Genomic DNA, 22,502 nt, shown 5'->3' with positions numbered 1-22,502 from the left:
CTTCAGCTGGGCGGCTCCTGTCCCAGTGTGTGGGGCTCTGGCTCCAGTTCCCACCTGCATTCCACCCACTCAATCACCCATGGAGAGAAGCAGCACCCAGGTGGCTGCAGCTGGGCCAGTGGGCGTGGGCTGCCCCAGGCTGGGCTTGTCCCCATGTGAAGCGTCGTGGGGGCAGCCGTGGGATGGATTAAATCAACTGGCAGGCGCCCCCCTGTGGGCCAGATCCAATCAGCCGATGGGCTATACTTTGCTGACTCCTGATCTAACCTAAACTTCCCCTGCTACTACTTGATACCACTGCTCCTCTTTCTGCCACCACTGAGAACAGTCTAGCTCCATCCTCTTTGGAGCTACCCTTCAGGTAGTTGAAGGCTGCCATTAGATTCCCCATCACTGTGGACAATGTTCTTTGGGTGAATCTGATATCTTTTATTAGACCAATTTAAATAGTGGGAGGAAAAAAAAATTTAAGCAAGCTTTCGGGTTTAAAAACCCTTTGTCAGGCTAAGGAAGTTTCTGCAGTCGATGTGCGCTCTTCCTGGATGGAATAAAAAGTAAAGAAGCCAGAGGCTGGGCTGGTATGCATACAAAATAGGTAGTCAGTGAGGATGTAAACTGAGTCAGTGGGTGAGAGACAGGCTGGGGGGGGGGGGGGAGAGAAGGGGGATGAAGGGGTCCCCAGGTACCTCTCCACTATTCATCCTCCTTCTCTCCCCCCCTACCCAGCCTGTCTCTCACCCACTGACTCCTCAGTTTACATCTTCACTGACTACCTGTCTTGTATGCATACCAGACCAGCCTCTGGCTTCTTTACTTTTCATTCCATCCAAGAAGAGCACACACCGACTGCAGAAACTTCCTCAGCCTGACAAAGGGTTTTTAAACCTGAAAGCTTGCTTAAATTTTTTCCCCCCCCAACTATTTAAGTTGGTCTAATAAAAGACATCAGAGTTACCCAAAGAACCTTGTCTGCCCTTGTCCTTAGACCAACACGGCTACAACCTACACCCCCATCATTGTGGAGACAGGCCAATTATTTCCTATTACTTCTCTGGCTATCTACCTGTATCCCACTTTTATCTTTTGTGTTAGATTGCAAACACTAGGGCCAGGGGTTGCTTCTTTGTCTTGTTTGTACAGTGGCCAACTCAGTAGGATCCTGATCCACCAGTGAGGCTCCTAGGAGCTATAACAATACAAATAAATAATAACAATAATTTCCCTGGTATCAAGTGGAGGTTTTTTATTTCTATATTATTATAGAGTATTTAAGATTTTCTTTCAAGTTGAGAGTAATTCTGGGAGCCTAAATAGAAAAACGTTGAAACAAATGAATTCAGCTCATTTACATTTTCATTTGCTGGATAGATGCTGCTCTCTCCTTTCCTGCCCACCACACACCTGCATGTGCGCACTGTCTCAGGGTACTACGGTGTGCCTGCTCCTTCAAGAGCAGAAGCAGCTTAGCTAGGGAGCCCTGAGAGCTTGGTAGGGCTCCACAGCTTCAGGTTTCCTTGGTAGCAGACTAATCAGGGTATTAGCTGGCACCTGCACCTGGTCAGCTGACCGGAAGGAAATTGCTTGGGATTAGGTCTCTAGCAGCAGCCAGGGGGAAGGAGCTTTTGCAGAAACGCTACTCCAAGATGCTTGATTGCCTATTCTGCTGCTGGTAAGACTAATAGGCTCTAAGTGCTCCTAAAGTATCTGGGGCTAGGAGGCACACACTGTTGAGGGAGAAGCTTGCCTCCTTAAAGGGGCAAGGTGTGACCTCCAATGTTATTGTTGTTGTTATGTTATAGCCCAGGGGCTTGTATTTACATTGTTATTTGAATCCAGTGGACCGGGATGAGGTTATTTGGGAAGGAGGAGGTCTCATTAGGGCTGAAGCGAGCCCAGTGCCAGTGAGGGCACAACAACAGGGCCGCAGCAAGCCCAGTGCCAGAGGATGCCACTACAGGGGGTTGAGAGACCCCAGTGAGGGCACCGCGGATACAGGGGGTGAAGGGACCCCAAGAGGGCATGGCAACTGGGGCCAAGGGCCCAGTGACGACAGGAGTCCAAGCTAGACTGTGGCCTCATCAGAAAGGAACAACATTCAAGTTCAATCTGTGAGGCATGGGGCGTGGTAAAGTGTCGGTTTTGGAGCCATGTGTCTAGCCCATAAGGCTTAGGGTATCTCGAGAATCGCTGACTTTGAGTGAGACCTGGCAAGGGATCCAAGATCAACAGGATCTAGTGGGGTTCAAGAGGACTGTCTCATGGGCAACCTCCCAATTTATTATTATATAAACCAATGAGACATGGCAGGCGAGCTTAGAAGGCATCCACAGGGTGAACAGGCATGGTCATGGAGCCCGAGTGTCATCACAGCCATCCCTGGGGACTCCATGCCATGCCATGACACGCACAAACAAACAAAAATAGGTAGATAGGGAGCTCACTTGCTTCTTCTGTCTATTTCATCATCATCTTCATCCAAGGTGAAGTCATGATTACCAAAGCGTGAGTTGAAACGGGTCTGGAGAATAAAAAAATAATATTTGTGTCTTTGTTTTTTGTTTTTTCCATTGCTGCTCATTTTCAGTCTGACTCAATGATTTCAATAAAGACTCTGACCACTCACCAAGATTAAACTTTTGGTGAGGAATGTGATATACTGAATAGTCATTGTAGAGATTCTGATGGGATAACGTGAAGAATTCAACAACCACCAATGAAAGAATGAACAAGGCAAATTGTTCTTCTTTATGGCCCAAGAACTTAACATTCACCCAAAACATTGATTAACACCAGGTAAAGACAGATGGAGAAAAGTCTGGAATATTAAACAAACCAAGAATTTCTGAATGCACCTAAAAACCGGTCTACATGGGGAAGTTAATATGTAGTACACCAAGGGTGAAATTTCAGTGAATTAGGTACTCCTTGCTAACTCCCTGTGTTAATTACCTAACGGGGAACATTTCACGTACACTGAGAGTGCCTTTGTGCAATGCAGTTCATTCCATTTTTAAAGCAACCTTGCATTTTAGTGCACTTTAAGTATCCCTATGGAGAGTTAGTGTGAAGTAGCTAGCGCTCTGTAAATTCACACCTTAGCTTAATGCACACTATGTTCCCTGTATAGGTAAGCCCTTATTTAGCATGTGCAGACTTTCACTGAAATGTTTTACTGCACTTGAACACGTCACAATTACCTTAACCAAAGCTTTAAGCCAAACGTTTTGCTGACATGAACACAGCAAAATGTAGTAGCCTGCTATTAAATCCACCTCAAAACTCTATGCATTTCTGCTTCCTGTTATGAGGACATAACATTAGAAACCGTATAATCTATGAAGAACACCATTCCACACAAAAGAAAACAAAAGTTCTTTAAACTTCAGAAACTTGACTATGGTCTAAGGACATCATGCAGATGAAATAGGTGCAAATCTAAAATGCATGATGTCAGCTTATTTTTTTAAAAACTTTATACACTACTATAAAGTACTTCTGCCCAACATCTATACCTCCTTATGGCAAAAAACAAAAACAAAACCAAAGTCCCTGAATGTCTAAGTCTTCCAGAAGGGCTTAATGGTGGGAAAATATGGCCTTAATATTGACACTACAAGGTTCCTGGAAAGCTCATTGAAGATTTCAGTGTGCCTCCTACAGATAATGTCACATACAAAGTATGCTCTTCCTATACCCCAACAAAAAGCTTCTGTTTTTTATTCCTCCATGAGTATCTCTGGGTATACCCACAGCAGGTTTGTGCTAGTTTCCCCTTCAAAAATTACTATCAACAGGTATTTAATTTATGCCAATAATTGTTGCAATCCTTTCCCAAAGTTCTTAGTCTTTTCTGCATTGTCTTGCTACAAAAAGGAAACATATGATACTTAATGTCTAAAAGCAAATGTCCACTGATAAGAATGAGAGAGAGAGTATGGTCAGCTAAGTTGAAATCAGGCAACGAATCCATACTAAACCTTAGAGTGTAACTAATATCAAAGTGAGGGACAGACTGCAATACAGAGTCAATATCAAATGTAATAATGAACTGTTGACTTCTCAGACTAATTGTAATAGTCAGTGATCCATTGACAATGTCTTTTGGAACATATCTTTTTCTGTGGCTACCACCTGTCCAAGCGCTTTTCAGAGTTGGGACAATTAAAGTACTTTCTGTCACAACCCAAAGTTGTGATTTTCTTGTTTGTGTGTGCTTCAGCATCGCTAAATTGTGTTCCCGCTAAATTGCAGCTCTTTTGCACGGTGGAGCGTTCTGTTGCAATTAAGAACCCGCGTGCAGGAGCTTTTCCCACCTTGGCTTGCTAGCCGTACAAAAGGCTTGGGTAGTTTCCGCCCAAGTCGGAGAGAGAGAAAGCACGTGGAGTTCGGGAAAGGAGCGTGAGGATCTCTAAGTGCTGCTGATCCTCTCGAACGCAGCTTTTTCCTTAAGAGGGCAACAGAGGTTTAATTTGTCGAACCCACGGAGCTTCAACAACTCCGGAGGACCTATTTACCGAACCCCTGGAGCCTTAACAACTCCAGGGCATATAACCTCTAGCCTCTCCCTGTCGCCGATCGCAGTCCAGACGTATCCCTATCCTATGGACCCAACTGTCGAACCCACGGAGTCTTAACAGCTCCGGGGGACCTGGGAACTGAGTGTAACCCACGGAGATTCAGCTGCTCCGTGAACGAGAATTGTTGAACCCACGGAGCCTAAGCTGCTCCGGGGTCAGGAACTGAGTCTATTAGAGTCCTCCACCGAGAACTCAAGCGGAGCTGTGCCTGAAAAGCTGACCAGCCTACACCACGACCACCTTGGGTGTAAGTAAATAATCTTTTCAATCAACCATTACGTGACTGATTCTAGCTCAAGCGTACCATACCGCGCCGCGGTTTTCTCCGGCCCTGCGTGACAGGGCTGCTGGCCACAGCCTGTGTGCACAAAGACGGGCCTGGCTCGCCCCCGAGATCGGGAGCCGGCCCACACACTTTCCTGCCAGAATAAAGTTCCATGAGATTGCAATAACTGTCTTCTGGAAACAATAAAAAAGTTTTAAAGAGCAAATATAGCAGCAAAGAAGTATGCCTTTGGGAAACAGGAACTATATAAACTAGTTAGAATTGGCAAATGTCATCGAGCTTAATAGTTACCCATGTCTCGGCTCCTTTGAGCAGTCTATTGAAAGTATTATGTTTGTATGTCAGTGGACACAAGTAGAAATAGCATAATATAGGGCAGCAGAGTATGATTGAGCATACCAGCATGAAGCCAAGAAAAATAATAAGAAATTTCTTGCTGTCTACATATTTCCTTTTTTGTTGCCCATTACAGGTTTACATAGAAATCTTTTGATTCTAGATCTTGATAAAAGATTTGAAAAGAAAGAAACCTAAAATAGGAGTATATCCTGAGGTAAACAGCCACATTCACTGGAGTTTACAGCTTCATCAGCTAGCCATTGAGACAAAAAGCAACATATGTTTTTAAATAGATGTGACTCTCCTCTAGTAGTTGTAATAAAAATGACTATGAGGGAGAGGTATGTCCAGACTACATTGCAAAGAAGGAAAAAGAAAAAAAGAAACTCTTAATAAATTCCAAAAGGAGAACTGTAAATCTTTTTCAAAGCTCTACCAGATGAAGTGACATAGTACGTGCACCTGCAAAAACTGTCAAAGTCATTTAAGAAAGCCTTCCATTACTGACGTACCCTGCTGTTTGCAGTTATTTAAGCTTTTAATTTCTGTCTTTTCTGCATTTTGAAGTGTGCACAGTTTTTTCATACTGTTTTATGAAAAAAAGGACAGACTTCTGTTTCCTTCCTGATTAGTGCTTTAATAACAACCAGACCATTTAAATTTATTACTACAAGAAACCGTATTGTAACACTCCTTTCTTGCTGCACAAAAACTTTATAAAGTCTTAATAGACTGCTTTCATACCATCTCTGTTTCTATATGGGAATCAACAAACTTCTTACAATTACCATATTATTTAGCTTCTACTAATTGATCTGGTTTACATATCAAGTTCTCCATGTTTAAAATCTGTACATGCGTAAATTTTGGGCATTCTGCATTTTTCTCATCTTAGTAGAGTAAAAAAGAAGCTCTAGATGTCCCCACATATCTTTGGCTCTCTTAGATTAATGACTTTTTTCCTTCCATTTCATTCTCCTTTCTCTGTGAAATATAAAATATAAAAGATAACACAGAGTTCAGCATGGTTAGATGTGAATAGGTGGCAGTCTTCATAAAGCATTTCCCTGAATTGTCCAATGGCCTTGTATGCAAGGTATGAAGGAGAAACAATTGCAATTCACAGATTCACAGAAGTTTAGGGCTGGAAAGGACCTCATGAGATCATCAGGTCCAGCCCCCCTGGTCTGGGCAGGAAAGACTGCTGGGGTCAAATAACCCCAGGAAGGTGTGCGTCCAGTCTCCTTCTGAAGATCTCTAGGCCAGGTGCCCACACCACCCCTGCTGGAAGTCTATTCCAGAGTCTGGTCACATGAACCATGCAGAAGTTTTTCCTTATATTTAGTCTGAAACCTTCTTTTAGGAGTTTATCACCATTAAATTACCCTGCTCAAAGCAGGACCAGCCCCAACTAGATCATCCCAGCTAAGGCTTGGTCTAGCCAGGTCTTCAAAACCTCCAAAGATGGAGACTCCACCACCTCTCTGGGTAGCCTGTTCCACTGCTTAACTACCTTCCTCATGAGAAAACTCTTCCTAATATCCAACCTCAAGTTCCCTTGCTGCAGTTTGAGCCCATTGCTCCTTGTTCTGTCATCTTGATTTGGGATGAGCCATACTAACCCAGCCCCAAGCCTTCAGTAGTATCAATCTCTGGATAGCTTATGACATTAATCACCCCTGGAAGATCAATGGAATATTGCAATTGGTGGCCTGGTGACTAATATCTGATACTGTTTTTCTTCACTTTTCCACTTCTTCTAACGCAGATTAAGATGTTTACATAATTTTAACAAGACTATGGAAGATTAGTCATAATTTTCTTAACTATACCCTCTTGCAAGCCTCCACCTGCAAGAGGTTTGCAGTCTATAGGCTTGAAACAAATGCTGGGATTTGGGAAGCCATAAAGAGTAGGTTATGACAATAACTATAAATATGGACACAACCAACTAAAATAAGAAAAGCTACAAAAGGAAAAAAAGTTCTCTTACACATTTAATAATAAACTTGGTGGTTAAATAAACTTGTTGTGGCAATAATGTGATAAATGAAGGAGCTAAATGGTAAGGATTTAAATGTTAGATTGTTACATTTTTGACAGAGCATGAAAGTCAATCTTTGAAATGTCAGCTTTTATTTAATACTGCAGCTTTCAGAAATGTAAGTTTTTGGGAATAAGGTTTTTATTGATCAATACAAACACAGGCACTTTAATAAGGCTATGGCCGTTAATTGTCCTGAGTGAGAAACAAATAGTCCTTTGATAAACGGCAGCACACCTAAAGTTTCACTTTTTCTGACTACCCAATATATCAACAAGCATACCATTTCAACATAAGAAAGATAGCTACTGTGTTTCATAGAAAATATATGAAGTACAGTTTACATCTGGTTAATGTACAATAAAAAACCTAACTAAGAAAAGAAGTCACCAGCATTTCTACTTGTTATCAATCTACTTCTACTTTTCTCACCCTACCCTCCAAGTGCAACTGAAGACATAATTATTGCTGTGCCTGCCAGAAACAAGGACCATCTATCAGTTAAGCGTACTATCTAAGTGGCAACCTAGCCATTTCCTTTCCAGGTCAAAATTTTCAGACTAAAATAATGGATAAAGAGATGAGAGAAAAAACTTCAGGTTACATTTCATCAAGGTACAGAGAATGATAGAGAAGGACGAGAGGAAGAGACAAAGGTAATACAAACAAGATTGTGCTCAAGTAAATTTTCCCTTCTCCAATGTACCACACATCTTCCATTTTACCAACCAAAAGAGTGCTTTATTTTAATATAGAGCTTAGAACTAGTATGTGAGAGTTGAAAAGGTCAGATCCAGCTGCTAATGCTAGATGAAGTTCAGACATATTGTACAAGTGGCCACCTCCTAAATTTCAGAATCATGGCTCCTGCTTTGACAACGGAAAACTATGATGCTTCACTCAAAAATGGCACCAGGTTAGTTTGGATGTAGCTGGTTTCCCTAGATATTAAGTCAAAAGGATTAATTAAGAGGATACTATCTGCAAAACCCTATAGTTTAGTAACCTTCTGCCTTTTGTTATAATCAACCAACAAATGGGTAATTTGAGAAATTATGACTGTAAGTTAAGAAAGATTATCAGAGCCTTAGGAACAGAAGCTTCAATAAATAGAGATAAGGGCATGACCAGAACAAAGCCAAGAATGGGGAGAGGTCAATGAAAGAAACAAAGAACTTAGGAAAAAGAATCTGTGAGCACCTATACACGTACATCGAGGCTGCTCTGATGCACTGTTACTATAATGCCTTGGAGCACATTTGATTAATTGAGTCTGCTGAAGCATAATTGTCACACTCCAGCAGATTCCAGCATCATGTGCATCAACATCCCTGCTCTGAAAAAATGGCAGCAGGGGGGCTCTAACTAAAGCTCATTTGATGAGTTTTAAAGTGCCCCCACTGCCATTTTTCAGCGTGGGGACACTGATACAAGCGATGCTCTGGGAGCTCTAATTCAAGCGCTTCCCCTGCCTCCCCCCTACACACACTTCCTGGAGCACATGTATAAACACCCAAAGAGTGTAATTACTCCTTGAGGGGTCCGGGGGGAGGTATATCTGGACAGAAATAGGAAACACGACCTTAAGAGAACTTTAATTATAACTGCAGGGATAGGTGTCTCAAAGATTCAAATGTGGCTCTGTAACAGCTCATGTGTTTAAACACATTTAAACAGTTCTTTAAGAGGGGACAGATAATCATGTTTGAGAAAACCAGTTGTGGGGAGTCAGCTATCCAGGAAGTACCCCTCTAGCAACTAAAAGTCTTGAGAGGAGAGCAGTGAGCTGGGAGAAGGAGCAGTCTGTGGCCAAGGCAGCAGACTGGAACCTAGATAAACTCGCTACTAGGAAGGTGCCAGAGTGAAAGGGACTCTCCTATGGCCTGGAGAAGGGCTAAAGGTTTTTCTTTGCTCATTTATGTGTTTGTTTGGTGAACTGTCTGTGTTAAGATGACCGGCTGGGAGCAAAGACAGCATTCAAGACAGCAGGCACACCAACCCGGTTACAGGCTCTATTAGCAGTTAGAAACCCTAGAGCCACTTGCTGGCACCTATGTCCATGTGCAAGGAGACAAAAGAAGCATTGGAATTAGAATCAATTTCTCTACCTTCCTTGGGATCGTAAATAGTTTGCAAAGCTGAAGGATGAACCTGGAGATTTTTTCTAGAAATTAGCAAGAACTAAAATAAGAGTAGGCTGGAGGACATAGCCCAGACAGTATCAAATTCCTAAAAACATTGGAGGGTGTGAGCTCCATTTGACAGTGATGGTTACTGTTACAGTTATTACTTGACTCATCCTATGCCTGTTCTCTGTGATGGCCTTACCTTACAGGTAAAATACCTGAAGGAGAAAAGTCAAGATTGTATTCTGCAATGGGAAGTATGGCTATACAAAGGAACAGAGGGATTCTGGTAACATCTTTACTGTTCACAAAGGCTCAAATAATTTGGTTGTCACATGGTATGAGAACCTGGAGCTGCTGGAAGCTTTCAGGACTGTAAAAGATCAGATATAGGGCCAGAAGTGCCAGTCAGTAAAGTCAAAATCCTATTGATAGTGATGATGGAAGATCACAGACCCACAACTGACAGAGCAGGTTCCCTGCTTGGAAAGAAGTGGTGTTTCCTTTGATATCAAAGAGCCTTGCAAGAGTAGAAATGCCCACCACTGTATGCCCAACTAGGAAATTACATCATAAGCAAGTGAGATATATTTCCAGATTCTCATTTACTGGCCACGTATTAAATGATTAATATATATATATATCTCCAGAAAAAAACAGTGTTACAATGGAGTTATGGTTGGGGATAGCTCTGTAATTTGGGCTAAAATATATTAGAAGAATGGGAAAATTATCTTCTAAACAAGCAGTCTGAATCTAAAGCCCCATAGCAGAAAGACACTGTTGCTTTAGCAGGCTAGGATATTGTGGTAAGAAACAAAGGTTATTAGATGCAAGTTCCTCTCAGAGGGAACAGAAAAAAATACCTATTAGTAATGGCAATAACGGTTATGGAAGCCACATTCTTTTGTAAATGCAGGATAAAACCCTATTGGTGAGGAAGGTGGAAAGCATGAAGGCTCTAAAAACTAAGAGGCTTCCAAGATAGATCTGAAAGGTTCACAGTTTTGGCACTGTCTCTCAAACCCAAATGTTCAGAATTCACAATTTCTTGGGACCTGAGATGTATTTGACATGAAAATCATGATAAGTTTAACCAAAGTAATATATGCTGGCGTTTTCTATCTGCCTTCTCATTTTTTGCTCTGTGGAGTTCATGTTTTTGTGCTTTATTCCATAGCCCTGAGACAGAAAACCTTTTTAAAACAGTTAAGTTTGATATTCCCAAATTAATCACGTCAACCCAGAGCTGAGATTTTAAAGGAAGCACTGAAGGCCACAAGACTCATGATAAAAATTAGGAGTTGGTGAGGCTATATCATTTTCAACTCTGTCCCTTTCAGATTTATAGATTCTGGAAAAGCCAACCTGAGGGTGGAGCTCTCAAGCTGGGTATGCGCGCACACACACAAAAATTAAAGTTACTGCAAGGGGTTTGCACCTTGGAAACAGCAAACTTGATCCCCAAACATATCAACTCTGAGCTCATGACAAAAAGATTTAAGAGAATAAAATCCATTTATTTGTTCCATACATGTAGGAATATTCCTCTTGAAGGTGTAGATTGTATTTGTCATGAGTCCTCTGCAGGAAGGTATATTTCCTTTTGCTCTTTCTTCCCTCTTTTTTTTCTGACAACCATAATTTGCTCTACTTCAACTGAATCTTTTCTTTCTCTAACTCTTAGTTACAAGAATGGCAAGAGACAGAGTGGGAGTGAGAGAGAAAGGTTGGAATAATAAGACAATGAGAGCTAAAGCTGGAGACAACAGGCTGCTATCAGTGCTTTTAGGTCAGGAAGGATAGCCAGCTAGAAAAGAAACAGGTGAATGGATGCCCTTGCTTCTGCTAGGTGGAGCCATAATACTGTCTGTATTTGCTGTTCTTGGGTAGGATGATAAAAGAAGAATATACAACAAATAAAAGCAGGAGATAGATGCCAGCACTAAATTGCCAATATATTGTCTACCCCTTTTTATTTCAATTAACTTAACAAAGAAAAGAGCTTCTCCCGATTCTCTAATACCATACTCAATACAGCACATTTCTCTTTAAACCATTTTAAAAAGGAGAGTCCTTCGTGCATGCAACACTAAGGTGTAGGTTTTTTTTCAGTTCGGTTCTACTTATTTATTTATTTCATAGCAGAACGGCTTTTCGATTCATTAATTCCAGAACTAAAATAGACTGCATATGCCAAAAGAATGCACCTGCCACACTTTTGTTTTTTAGGTTTCTCATTTGGATAAATGTGAGGCAGTGTATATTGGCAACTTTCCCTGAAAAGGCCAAACACACATTTAAATGCCACAAAGGCCCATCAGAGTTAGGGGATCAGCTTCTGGCCCTTCCATGTTTGTTTTGGAAATGTGATGGCTGGCAGAGATGGTTCTTAAATGTGGTTTATAAATGGGGAAACAAAACAACATGAGGGGAAGGTGTCTTATATTAAAAAAATAGCACATGTGCATGTAAAAAAAGCAAGTTTCTACCACAGAGAAACTTGCACCAGTCCTGTAACTAGTTCTAAGTATTTTTTTTTTGTATTTCGTGGACATAAGATCTTAAAGGAAAAACAGATGGGAAAAAAGAGAAGGTATTTTCAAAATTTTTAAGAGCTCCTTTATTTTTTTAAATCATGAATCTGCTCAATCAATACTTGAAACAAGCCATTTCCCCTTTAATTATATTTCATAATGAATGCCAGGAGTACACTTATCTCAACAAGGGTTTGTTCAATAAAATAAGGAAATCAGTAGATTTTCACTGTTCAGAAATCAGATCTACAAAAAGCATTGCTTTGTTTGAATAATGTAATTAAGCAGTATTTGATAGCAGTGTGCTCCAGAGGAACAGCACTTATGTGACAGAACAACACTTCAGAATAGTAAGAGTCACAACCTGAAACTAAAACTCTTTTAGTTAATACAATTCTCTTAAGATAATAGGTACTCCTTTGTCTCTAAAAAAATCTTTCGATGTGAGGAACCAGGATTCTCCATACAGCTTTGGCCATTATTTTATGATTAGTGCATTCAAGAAAGATATCAGGACCACCAGAGGGCACTCTTGTAATCTATAATTTGAATTTTTTGCTGTCTAGGTTTTTCACTTTTAATTAAAAGAAAAGCTGAACATTTTGCAGAACGAAGATCTCTTGCTTGGCATACAATGGCAAAATATTTTCCTCCAAATTAAAAGAAACAAATATTACCTACAGTGTATACAAATTATACCCACTTTTGTCCAAAATACAGAATTTACCAATTTACTGAGGTTTACTTCTAAATAAGTTATTTTATAAGATATTTGCTTAGTAATTAAGCACGCTGTTAATTTACACATTAAAATCTAGTCATCGTTATTGTGCATGACAGCTGTCAATTGTAGTATTTTATCTACATTACTTTATTCAAAGGGGACTAGAGTTACTCAAACTTCATACTGGATTTTCACTGGGCATTAGGCATGTTGACAGTGGCTATTCTGTTTCAAACACTTTATCTGAAGCCAAACACAACAGAACACAGAACCAGAGTTTTTATGTTACTGAAGTGATTAATTAATTTGTATTTGATTTATGATGCTGTATACCCTATTATGATGTTCTACTGGCACTTCATTGCAGAATTTGTGCATTTCCTTCTTTGACTGGCTTTATATTCAGCATTCCCATGTCTCAATTATTCTGCAATTCCCTTTCTCCGCTTTTCCTTTCTGTTACTAGATTTTTTTTCCTTCTCCATGACCCACTGTCACCTTATCTTCCCAGGATGGAAGGGCAGTGAGCTACCAGAAACTCTTTGTGGCAAATGATTATGTTGTTTTTTTTACTGGCCATTGGGGGGTACTGATGTATGGGCAATGAGTATTCTCCTGAAAATGCTGAACACCTCTCCTGCCTGGGACTTGCTGTATTTGTTAAGCAGGAACCAAAGTGTGCATACTGTAACTTGAATTGTGTGCGTTCTAATTCATTTTAACATACTGCACTATGTAGGTAAGCATTACATGCATGTTATACTTAAAAAGAAAAAAAAGAAAAAAAGAATTGATGTGGTTAATTCTCATATTTGGAGACATCAGGGTAACAGGATCATCTAAACTGTCTCGTGTTATACTTGTTATGTAAACACGTTTCAATAATGAAGTATACACATAAAATACTTTAAAACACTATATTTAAGACCCTGCATAGACACGAAAAGGAGTTCATGTGGTTGCTTCGATATATGTGTATTTAAAGTAGTGTTGACATACTGGGATTCCTGGTAAATCCACACTTACAATCCAAGTGCCCTATTTTTTATTATGGCTACAAGTTACTGCATGCCTAAAGGTAAAAGTATTACGTCTATTTCCTTAGAGACATGGGTGCATTGCTAGCTTATTAATTATAAAATGAGCTCATAGTTGTTAAACAGTACTCTGCAAATCTGCTAGAGTGTTTTATAAGCCACTGAATACATAAGGACTGTTTAAATCCTGAAATACTCCATTTTAAATACACTATAACATAACCCAGGATAATGGTTATATGGTAAAACTACATAGATCATATTCGTAAAAACTAACTGATCTTCCTTTGATCTTTGAAACAGCTTTTTCGGGTGGGGGGGAGGGGCGCAATCTTAACATGGTTGCATTTATGCACTTGCACACCCAGAAATCTGTACTACATGGATGTAGGTAAGGAACAGAAGTTAAAATGGATTCAATAACACTGACTCCACAGTATCTTATATAAGTATTACAAAAAAAAATCTGTCCTCAGTTAAAGGAATTCAAGAATAAAGTTCTCCAATATGTGACAGAATAAAGTCAATGGGGGCTGAAGCAGTCTCCTGTTCTAAATTAGTTCCTTTCAAAATGTTTTACCTGAAAATTCACATAGCATGTCAGACACCTAATTTACTTAGAAAGTAAATAATATTAGAGATATGTTATTACTTCAAGGCATGAACGAGTTAACAGCAGTGTATATGCCAAGGTTTTAATAAGGCTTAACAATAAAAAAGCTTCAATCCTCCACTTTCACTATATTTTGTTGTTGTGGTTTTCCCTTGCTTAGGGCAATCCATCTGTTAATGTTGACTTGCAATACAGTTAAGCTTGCGCACATACAAAAAGCCCAGAATAGCTAACCTAAGCAAGAGTGGGCTCAAATGTATATTATAGAAAGAGAACAATTCTTTTAGGCTAAGATGAATTACGTGTGTTCTTTTCTTTTCTTTGGGAAAGATTTTCCAAACACAAATTACAAGAAGCCAATATAGCCACTATCATTTATTATAACGGATTTAATTATTTATCTTCTGATTAAGCTTCAGCAGCCTTTTTACATATCATAATTCATTCCGACTTGCTGTTAATTTTTAAACGTCTATTGCAGATCTGAAAAAAATTAAAACAACCACGACAGCAGTGGTAAAGATTAGTAAATATTCATTGTTAAAAACTGCTTTGCACTGTGACCAGTGCCAGTATTCTCACCGGGCCAAACTGGCCTTGTTTTCAATAAAACCAGAGAAGTATCCTTTCCCTTGAGCCCTGTTAGGCTGAGGCTGCAGTTGGAACTGTCATCTTCACACAAAAGCAAAGGGGCTGGGTTTTACAAACGTAAAGCCTAATTGGGAGATCTTCATGGTTGTACCCTTGACATTTATTTAAGCCTCATCAACAAAACAGGAAATAACTGTACTAATTAGCAGACCAGCATACAAACTATTATTTGTTGGGGTAGAAAGCAGATTTACATTCTACTCTAGAAAATATCCTAGTAATGAAATAATTGTAAAATTAGCTCTGAAATAAAGAACACTTTAGTGTTATAGACTACCTTATAATACTATTTAAAAAAGAAAACATAAGATACTTATCTGAAGTAATCAATAAGTAATTTGATATTTCTAATTTACTCTTTGGAAAGCAGCAGTGGGAAATGGAAAGCTCCATCCATAGGCCAATAATGAAACAGAAAGTGTAACATAAAGAATTTAATGTTGCCCTGCTATGAAATGATTTATTGTGAAAGGGTTGGTTATACTGGGAGGGAGGGAAAGACTTCGTTTTTCTGAGGTAAGAACAACATTTAAAATTTTCTCACACTGGGTTTTTTGGAGGTCTTCGGGTAAGTCAATTTTCCACTTAATCAAGCTGGTGCCTCTATTTAGAATATATTTAAAAAAAACCCATAAGCTACTAGATAACCATTAGCATTATTCTAATTATTCAATTACTACCCAGATATGACAGCAATGGGCAGCATTTTTGTAGACAGAAAGATTAATCAAGAGAGGCAGAGAGAGAAGAGGAAGTCCAGCAACTATTGTGAAGCAATGAGTACAATTAATTTGCTTTTAGTAATGATTTCGCATGCACGCAGGTGCGTGTGCATGTGCGTGTGCACGCATGTGGGCGTACACATGCTTTCAAAGACAGCAATTAGATCAGTATGTTATTTGCAAGCTGACTCAAATAACCGCCAAATTTAAAAACAGCAGCAGCAAACTATAAGAGTTAGGACTGGTTGTGACACTACAGAGATAACGATGTTTTGGGAACATATAGTCTAGATTGTTTGAACTATGCCAGACCAAAATTCTTGGCAAGCGATTACAGTTTGTTGCTCCTTGTCCACTGAGTGCTTGTGACATTCAAGGAAGGGTGGGGGAGGGGGACACAGGACATGCTGCTCTCTCAGCAGGCCAAAGATATGGGGCCATTAGTGACAGAGCTTGTCTGATAAACAAACCTATGCTTTCTACAGTACAGTTAGTTTTCCCCTGCATTATACAGGACAAAAAAAAAAGTCTCAAGTTGTTCTGCTCTGATACACTGCATCACTCCGAAAGCAGCATGTGTTGCTTTCAGAAATAAAGAAGTTGTCTAGTAAACTGTATCGGACTAAACCTTAGTTGTATATGGCTGCTTGAACAAAAAAGGTGTAACTGCTGAAAAATCCTGCTAGCACATATACACAGCAGCATTACTATGGGCTAATGCTACCTTTGTACAATTTACTGGTATTGAGTCAAGTAATAAGATGAAACAATTAAAGCGGCAGAGCAGACAGAAATAAGCATAAAACAAATCAGTAAACTGTAAGTCTGCATATGTTCAGTATTTGAATACACAAGAATACATCTGAATGTGCAGATATATCTTTAGGCTGCACTTACATAATAGCATAGATACATGATAAATTAACTGAATATACAAATAGATGTATGTATGTGAATTTATATTAAATTGCGATGTGACCTTTTATTAGGATATATGTTATGGTTGCCAAAAACTGCATACGTTTGGTACCAATATTAATTGTAGTATTACATTTTTAAAATTATAAGTATATCTGGGAGTATTCTTTCTTCATAATCACAGCAAGACATTTATATTGCATGATCAATTGTGTTTGCTGATCTAGCAATGAAAATACACCGAAAGCACACAGTTTCAGACTTTCTCTCCGTCTTTAAAAGAAAGCTAAAAACAAGGAATGGTGTAGGACCTACATAAAAAAGGAAGTGCCCACAGAGTTTCTTACACTACTGGATCCAATGGGCTCAATATTAACATTTATTTTCAACCTTCAATTCAGCATATCACTAATTAACACTTATTTTATAGTGGAGTCAAAACACTTTTCCTTTGATTATTGTTTGAAAAACAGGAAATTGTTTAGAAAATTGGAATTCTGTTATAACATCATGATACTGAAAATAAAACAACAGTCTTTTGATCTTTGGTACTCATCTCTTACCTGAGAAGGAAACATTTGTGGTAAAGAAAGTAGAAATTTGTATATATTAATAAAAATGTACAATCCTACTAAAGAGCAATCAGAAAACAACTATGCATCACATGAGCATAAGGCTCAATAATAAATGGAATTCAAACATTAAGGAATGAAAGAGTTAAGCTGAGCTGCAACAGAAAATGAGAACCATTAAAGAAATTAAGAACAGAAAGTAAAGGAGATGACATAGTGGGCACATGTGCATTAAAGCGCTTTAGTTAATGTGCATTAAATCTAGTACCTCCAGGCACTTTTACATATGCTCCAGGGATGGGGGAGGAGGATCCGAGAGCCACTCTAATTAAAGCGCCTCAGCATCTCATCTATCACCATCTCCATGTTTCAAAATGGTGGCGAGAATGTTCAAACTAAAGCTTGCTCAATGAGTTTTAGTTAAAGTGCCTCTGCCACCATTGTGAAGCATGGGGACACTGATACACAAGATGCGAGAGGCTGCTGGAGCACTGTAATTACCATGCTCCAGCAGACTTGATTAAGCAAGTCCACCTGATATGCTGACTTACTAGTACATCACAACATGATAATCAACTTAAGCAATATCTGAATTAAAAGATTCAATTGACTTTTAAACAATATATTAATGAGCAACACTGTATCATACATAATAAAAATGATAGTTAAAGATAGGAATCAAGTTGTGCATATCAGAACTCCTTAATTTTTGGAGAGCAAGGATTTCTTAGGGTGATATCTTTTATTGGACCAACTATGTACTTGCGATAGAGTTAGATGGACTTTCAAATGGAAGATATTCTTTGTCACGTCTTATCCTGGGGAACATTTCTTAAAAAGTGATGCTTGTTTTTTATTGGAAATGTGCCTTATGCCAATAACATTATTTATCTAGTGGAAGTCCATAAAAGATGCACGCTGCTGAATTAGCTGTCAAACAAAGCATTCCTTAGATGTCCCCAGTTCTTACGTAACTGCCCTATGCATTTTCTTATCAGTACTTTTGAAGAAGTAACAAAATACAGCTTTAATTGCATAGTTTTTGGAAACAGTCATGGGACTAGAAGTTTAAATCTCAGTTTTCATTGATTTGATGGGATTTAAGAGATCAAATCAATGTCTCAAAATGTCTGTTGTCTTCCCTTCAAGGAGGGCAACATATGAATAGCCACATTCTCTCTTCTGAAGCAGTACATTCTGCAAGGAGTATTATTAAGTTTACATCATATTCCTGAATATAGATAATAGAAATTATCAGTAAATGTCTTCACCAGCACATCAGTGTGACTCAAAAACATTTCCCCCATATTTCAAGACAATGAAAGCATAAAATTCTTGTGCTTTACTTGGGCAAGTCTTCGTTTCTCTAAACTTCCTCTCTTCTGATTGTGTACTGTGTAGACTGGAGTATACTGTGCTGCACTTGAACTGCGAGTTCCATGTTCTTCATCACTTTCCTACAGAATAAAGTAGATTTAAAATTCTTATTTATAGCAATTACTTCAGTCTGTCCAATTGAAATATACATACATAAAGCAGTAAATGTTACGTCAACAAATAAGACTATTATTAAAAGTCTATCATAAAATATCACTTGGAAACAAAATTAAAATCAACTTTTCAGGAAGCTAAGTTACTCAATGAATCATTAAGATGTGAAGTTTCAAATGCGTATAAAATATTTTTAGAATATTGAGATAAATACAAAAACAACATTAAAAATAGTTCCCTCTACCCACAAAGCAAATCATAAGACATACAACTCAACAGGAAAACTTGGTGGTGAAATGCCTTTAATCAAAATTCACTCTGATATTTCTATAATGTTACTTCTGAATGTCGTTTTTTTATTCAGTTTAAACACTGGCATTGTACACTGATCTTACCAAACCAAAAAAGACAACTACACCTTCTGAATTTCATTGTACTGCAAGACTCTCCCATCTTAAAGTCACAGCTCGAAGCAAAGGCTTCAATTGTGATATCAAAGCAATCAACTTTATGAAAACATACATCCTGTTAATGTATCTTTGAAGACCTCTGTTGTTCTATGATAAATTTATGCAAACAATAAAGAGATTATTCAGTGGATGCATAGAATGACAGATAGTTGCCAGAGGGCTCGTTATGAAAAATGTATTGTTGAACAAAGGGCTAAGCATATTTCAAAAGTCATTAAAAACACAAATCTCATGTGATTTGTAAAGTATAAGCTTCAAACTGATGCAAGCAGTAAGGTAAGAAAGTAAAACTAATCTTACATACCTTATGTTTTAACTTACTCCTCACTTCTCTTATTCCCTGCTTTGCATGATTTTTAGCCTAGAAAATTAAAACGAAAGGGCATAAGTAGCAATGCAAGGTACCAGTTGTGTTCAAAGAATATGCTTTATGAAGCTATTCTTAATGAAAAATTAAGCTTTTTTACATTATATGATAAAGGAAGGATAATGATCTGTCACTAGTCTTGCATGTGCTATATCAACTAGTCATACTATGTTAATAAGTGTAATCATAGTAAAGGTTGTTTCTCTGTACATGCACGTCAATATTATGAAATACGATATTTTAGCCAACATATTACTAAAAACAGGTTAAAAATTAATCAACCTATTCTCTAGCACCCACGTTTTATTTAAAATGGTCTTTTAAATTTGAAGAAATACTTATCAGCAATTATTGTTAAAAAAATATTAAGTTTTTCAAGATGACTGCTATCTTGTTCCAGACTGGCAACCTGCAAAGCAACATCAATCTTAAGAGAAATGATGTGATTTCATAAGCAGATGGAGATTTTTGCCCAGTGTTGCTGAACAGCATATTGCTGCTATTTAGGAGGAAATTTTGTGTGCATTAGACAGCCGCCTTACTATTGTTCATGACAGTAGTTTGCACAGAGAATGGACCCACGAGCATCCCTCAATACAGAGGGATGAAATATCATTCTAGATGACAAGCAGTTGGCCCCAAAATTTTCTGCATTTTGTATTTTCTTAGGAAAAAATATTAATTTGGTTTGAGAGAAGCAGGAAAACTTTCCTACATGAGTCCAATTAGATTAAAAGTAACTTTAGAACCAACTTTTAAACATTTTCTTGAGAATTCCAGCTTATATTTTTAGTAGTGTTGTATTGATATGGAAAGGCATTCTGTGGCTAAAAGCTTGTCTAGCATCTCTCCCAACTATAAAGTTGGTTTAATAAAAGATATGAAAAAAGTTGTGCTTTCTACAATTTTTTCACATTCAAGATTATATAAAAAACCTCAGTTTGTATATGCAAATTACCTACACAAAACTTGCTCTTACTTTGCGTGCAGATATGTCATTTGTGAAGACCATTATATATTTTTCTGCGCATACACATTTTTGAGAATGAAAAACACTTCTTTAAGAAGCCATACTGAGGTGTTCTGAAAATTTGACTATTAAATCATGTACCCAGCAGCTCTTTCACAAAGCAACGAGGTGTCAGGTAGAAGATACTACTGTGAGAACAACTGTTATCTCCCAACTCCGACTCACAGCATTTGGACACGCTTGGGGTGTTCTGTAAAGATTCTAGGAGAAGGTACCAATCCTATTATTGTTACAATGCCACCCACCAGATAATCCTCCTTCTAGTATGAGTGGTATTCCACATTCCCAGCAGTAATTATATGGGCTGCTGTACGTATGCAATAAAATAATGTAACAGAAGACATCTAGGTCTGGTCTTGCAATTTGCTGTGTGTGAGAGGACATGTGCACAGACCTTCACAGTAGTTAATGGGACTTCCTTCTAAGTCAAAGAGTTCACTTAAAGAAAAAATGTCTCGTCATGGCTATTAATGGGCTGGGAGAAAATAGGGTAACGTCATCTAAGCTAGTACAAACTAAAGGAGAATAATTTCTAGCTAACCTGTTAATTAACTATTTTTAAATAAATAAGTTCATGAAAACAAAGAACTTGAATTTACTTTCTAGCCTCATGACTTGTTTTATTTTGAATATATGTAGAATTCAAGATTCTCTTTTAAGTTGAGATAAACTATTCCAGTACCCAACTAAAATACATATTTATTCAGGACCACTATGCATCAATCTATAGAGCCTTTGGAAAAGTCAAAAGGAGCACAAAAGTATTTTTTCCCATGTGATTTCAACCAAATGTGCTATTTCTTACTTATATATTTTTTACACTGAGTCATATCAAGTAATTTGTTCACTTTGTGGGTTGGGCTTTATTTTAAAATAATTTTAAAACTGGACTCAATCTGAAAATAAAATAACTTGAATTGGGTAAGGAAAATATAACAAAGGAATCCAAAGTCCACATCTTTTTTAATTACTGCTATTTTATGAACCTCAAACTAATTAGTATAAAATATGCTCGCAAATAAAAAAATGATTGTATTAGTATCTTGTATGCAACAGTATGTTTGGATGGCAGACCTTCCCTGCCAATGGTAAAAATGCTTCTATAAGCACTTTAGATACTGTCACCAAGGTGCAATGGTATCTGCTCATGCCAGCGCTGTTTGCTCCTTGGAGACTGATTCTTGTTAGAATTAGAAACTTTTTTAGCACACTAATGCCAAAAAGGATTCTTAAATGTGTAGTTACATGTTACAGTTCCATCTACTTTCAGTTTATAGTGTCACGCTGATGTAAATGGACTTTAGAATGAATGAGTGTTTTCAGGGTCCCCATTTTAAAGTTGTTGGTTTTTTTTCCCCACTGTAGTGGAGGTCTTCAGCTGCATGTCACACATGTAACAGGTAAGCTTCTCTTTGTATTGTAATTAAAACCAATATAATATATTGAATCTCTGAAAACCAGGAACGGTTATTTTTCTAAATGAACTCCTCCGTTTCCAAGACTGAACGGAAACACGAATGCAAACTAAAAATAGTTCCTGAACCTGTAATGTTTCCTCTATAGCACATGGATAAAGTATACAGCCCTTTCAGTATTTAAGAAAAGCTAGATTCTATAGATAATTACTGCAATTTTAAAACATAAACAGTTTGGGAAAAATGGTCTTACAAAGTTGTACGCTGTTTTCATGGCAGGACTGGCTTTGGTCACTGCTGTGTTGATCAGTGCACCTCCTTTCTGAAATATACAAAAAATTACTTTAATAATCCTTTCAACAAAGGTCAAAAGTTAGATAATAGCAAGCAAAATGCATGAGGGCCTGACATGAAGTAAAGTAGTAAAATAATAGTCTTTGTTTTCAAATTAGAAAAAAGTCCACAGCTGCATTTCCTCTACAACTTACCGTCCGCATCTACACAAGGGTTATAGTATGTCATTATCATGGCTGACACATATTTATCAATGCATTCTAATAGAATGATGTATTCCCATAGCCTG

At 38.1% G+C, this 22,502-nt stretch overlaps 1 protein-coding gene across 1 annotated transcript in view; it reads right to left on the bottom strand.

Annotated features, from left to right (window-relative positions):
• DENND1B (DENN domain containing 1B) overlaps nucleotides 1–22,502 on the bottom strand; it is a gene marked incomplete at its 5' end in the record, with an annotated part of 194,116 nt that overhangs the window by 8,186 nt on the left and 163,428 nt on the right. Inside the window, 4 exons of the mRNA XM_006036702.3 lie at nucleotides 2,442–2,518; nucleotides 18,493–18,603; nucleotides 19,412–19,468; nucleotides 22,173–22,241. Of these exons, the coding sequence (XP_006036764.1) occupies nucleotides 2,442–2,518; nucleotides 18,493–18,603; nucleotides 19,412–19,468; nucleotides 22,173–22,241 (314 nt within the window). The remainder of the gene's footprint in view (nucleotides 1–2,441; nucleotides 2,519–18,492; nucleotides 18,604–19,411; nucleotides 19,469–22,172; nucleotides 22,242–22,502) is intronic.

The sequence above is a fragment of the Alligator sinensis genome, unplaced genomic scaffold (assembly GCF_000455745.1).
Source record: "Alligator sinensis unplaced genomic scaffold, ASM45574v1 scaffold1621_1, whole genome shotgun sequence".
Taxonomy (NCBI): domain Eukaryota; kingdom Metazoa; phylum Chordata; order Crocodylia; family Alligatoridae; genus Alligator; species Alligator sinensis.
The sequence above is the reverse complement of the archived record's forward strand: the minus strand, read 5'-3'. Positions and strand labels throughout refer to the sequence as shown.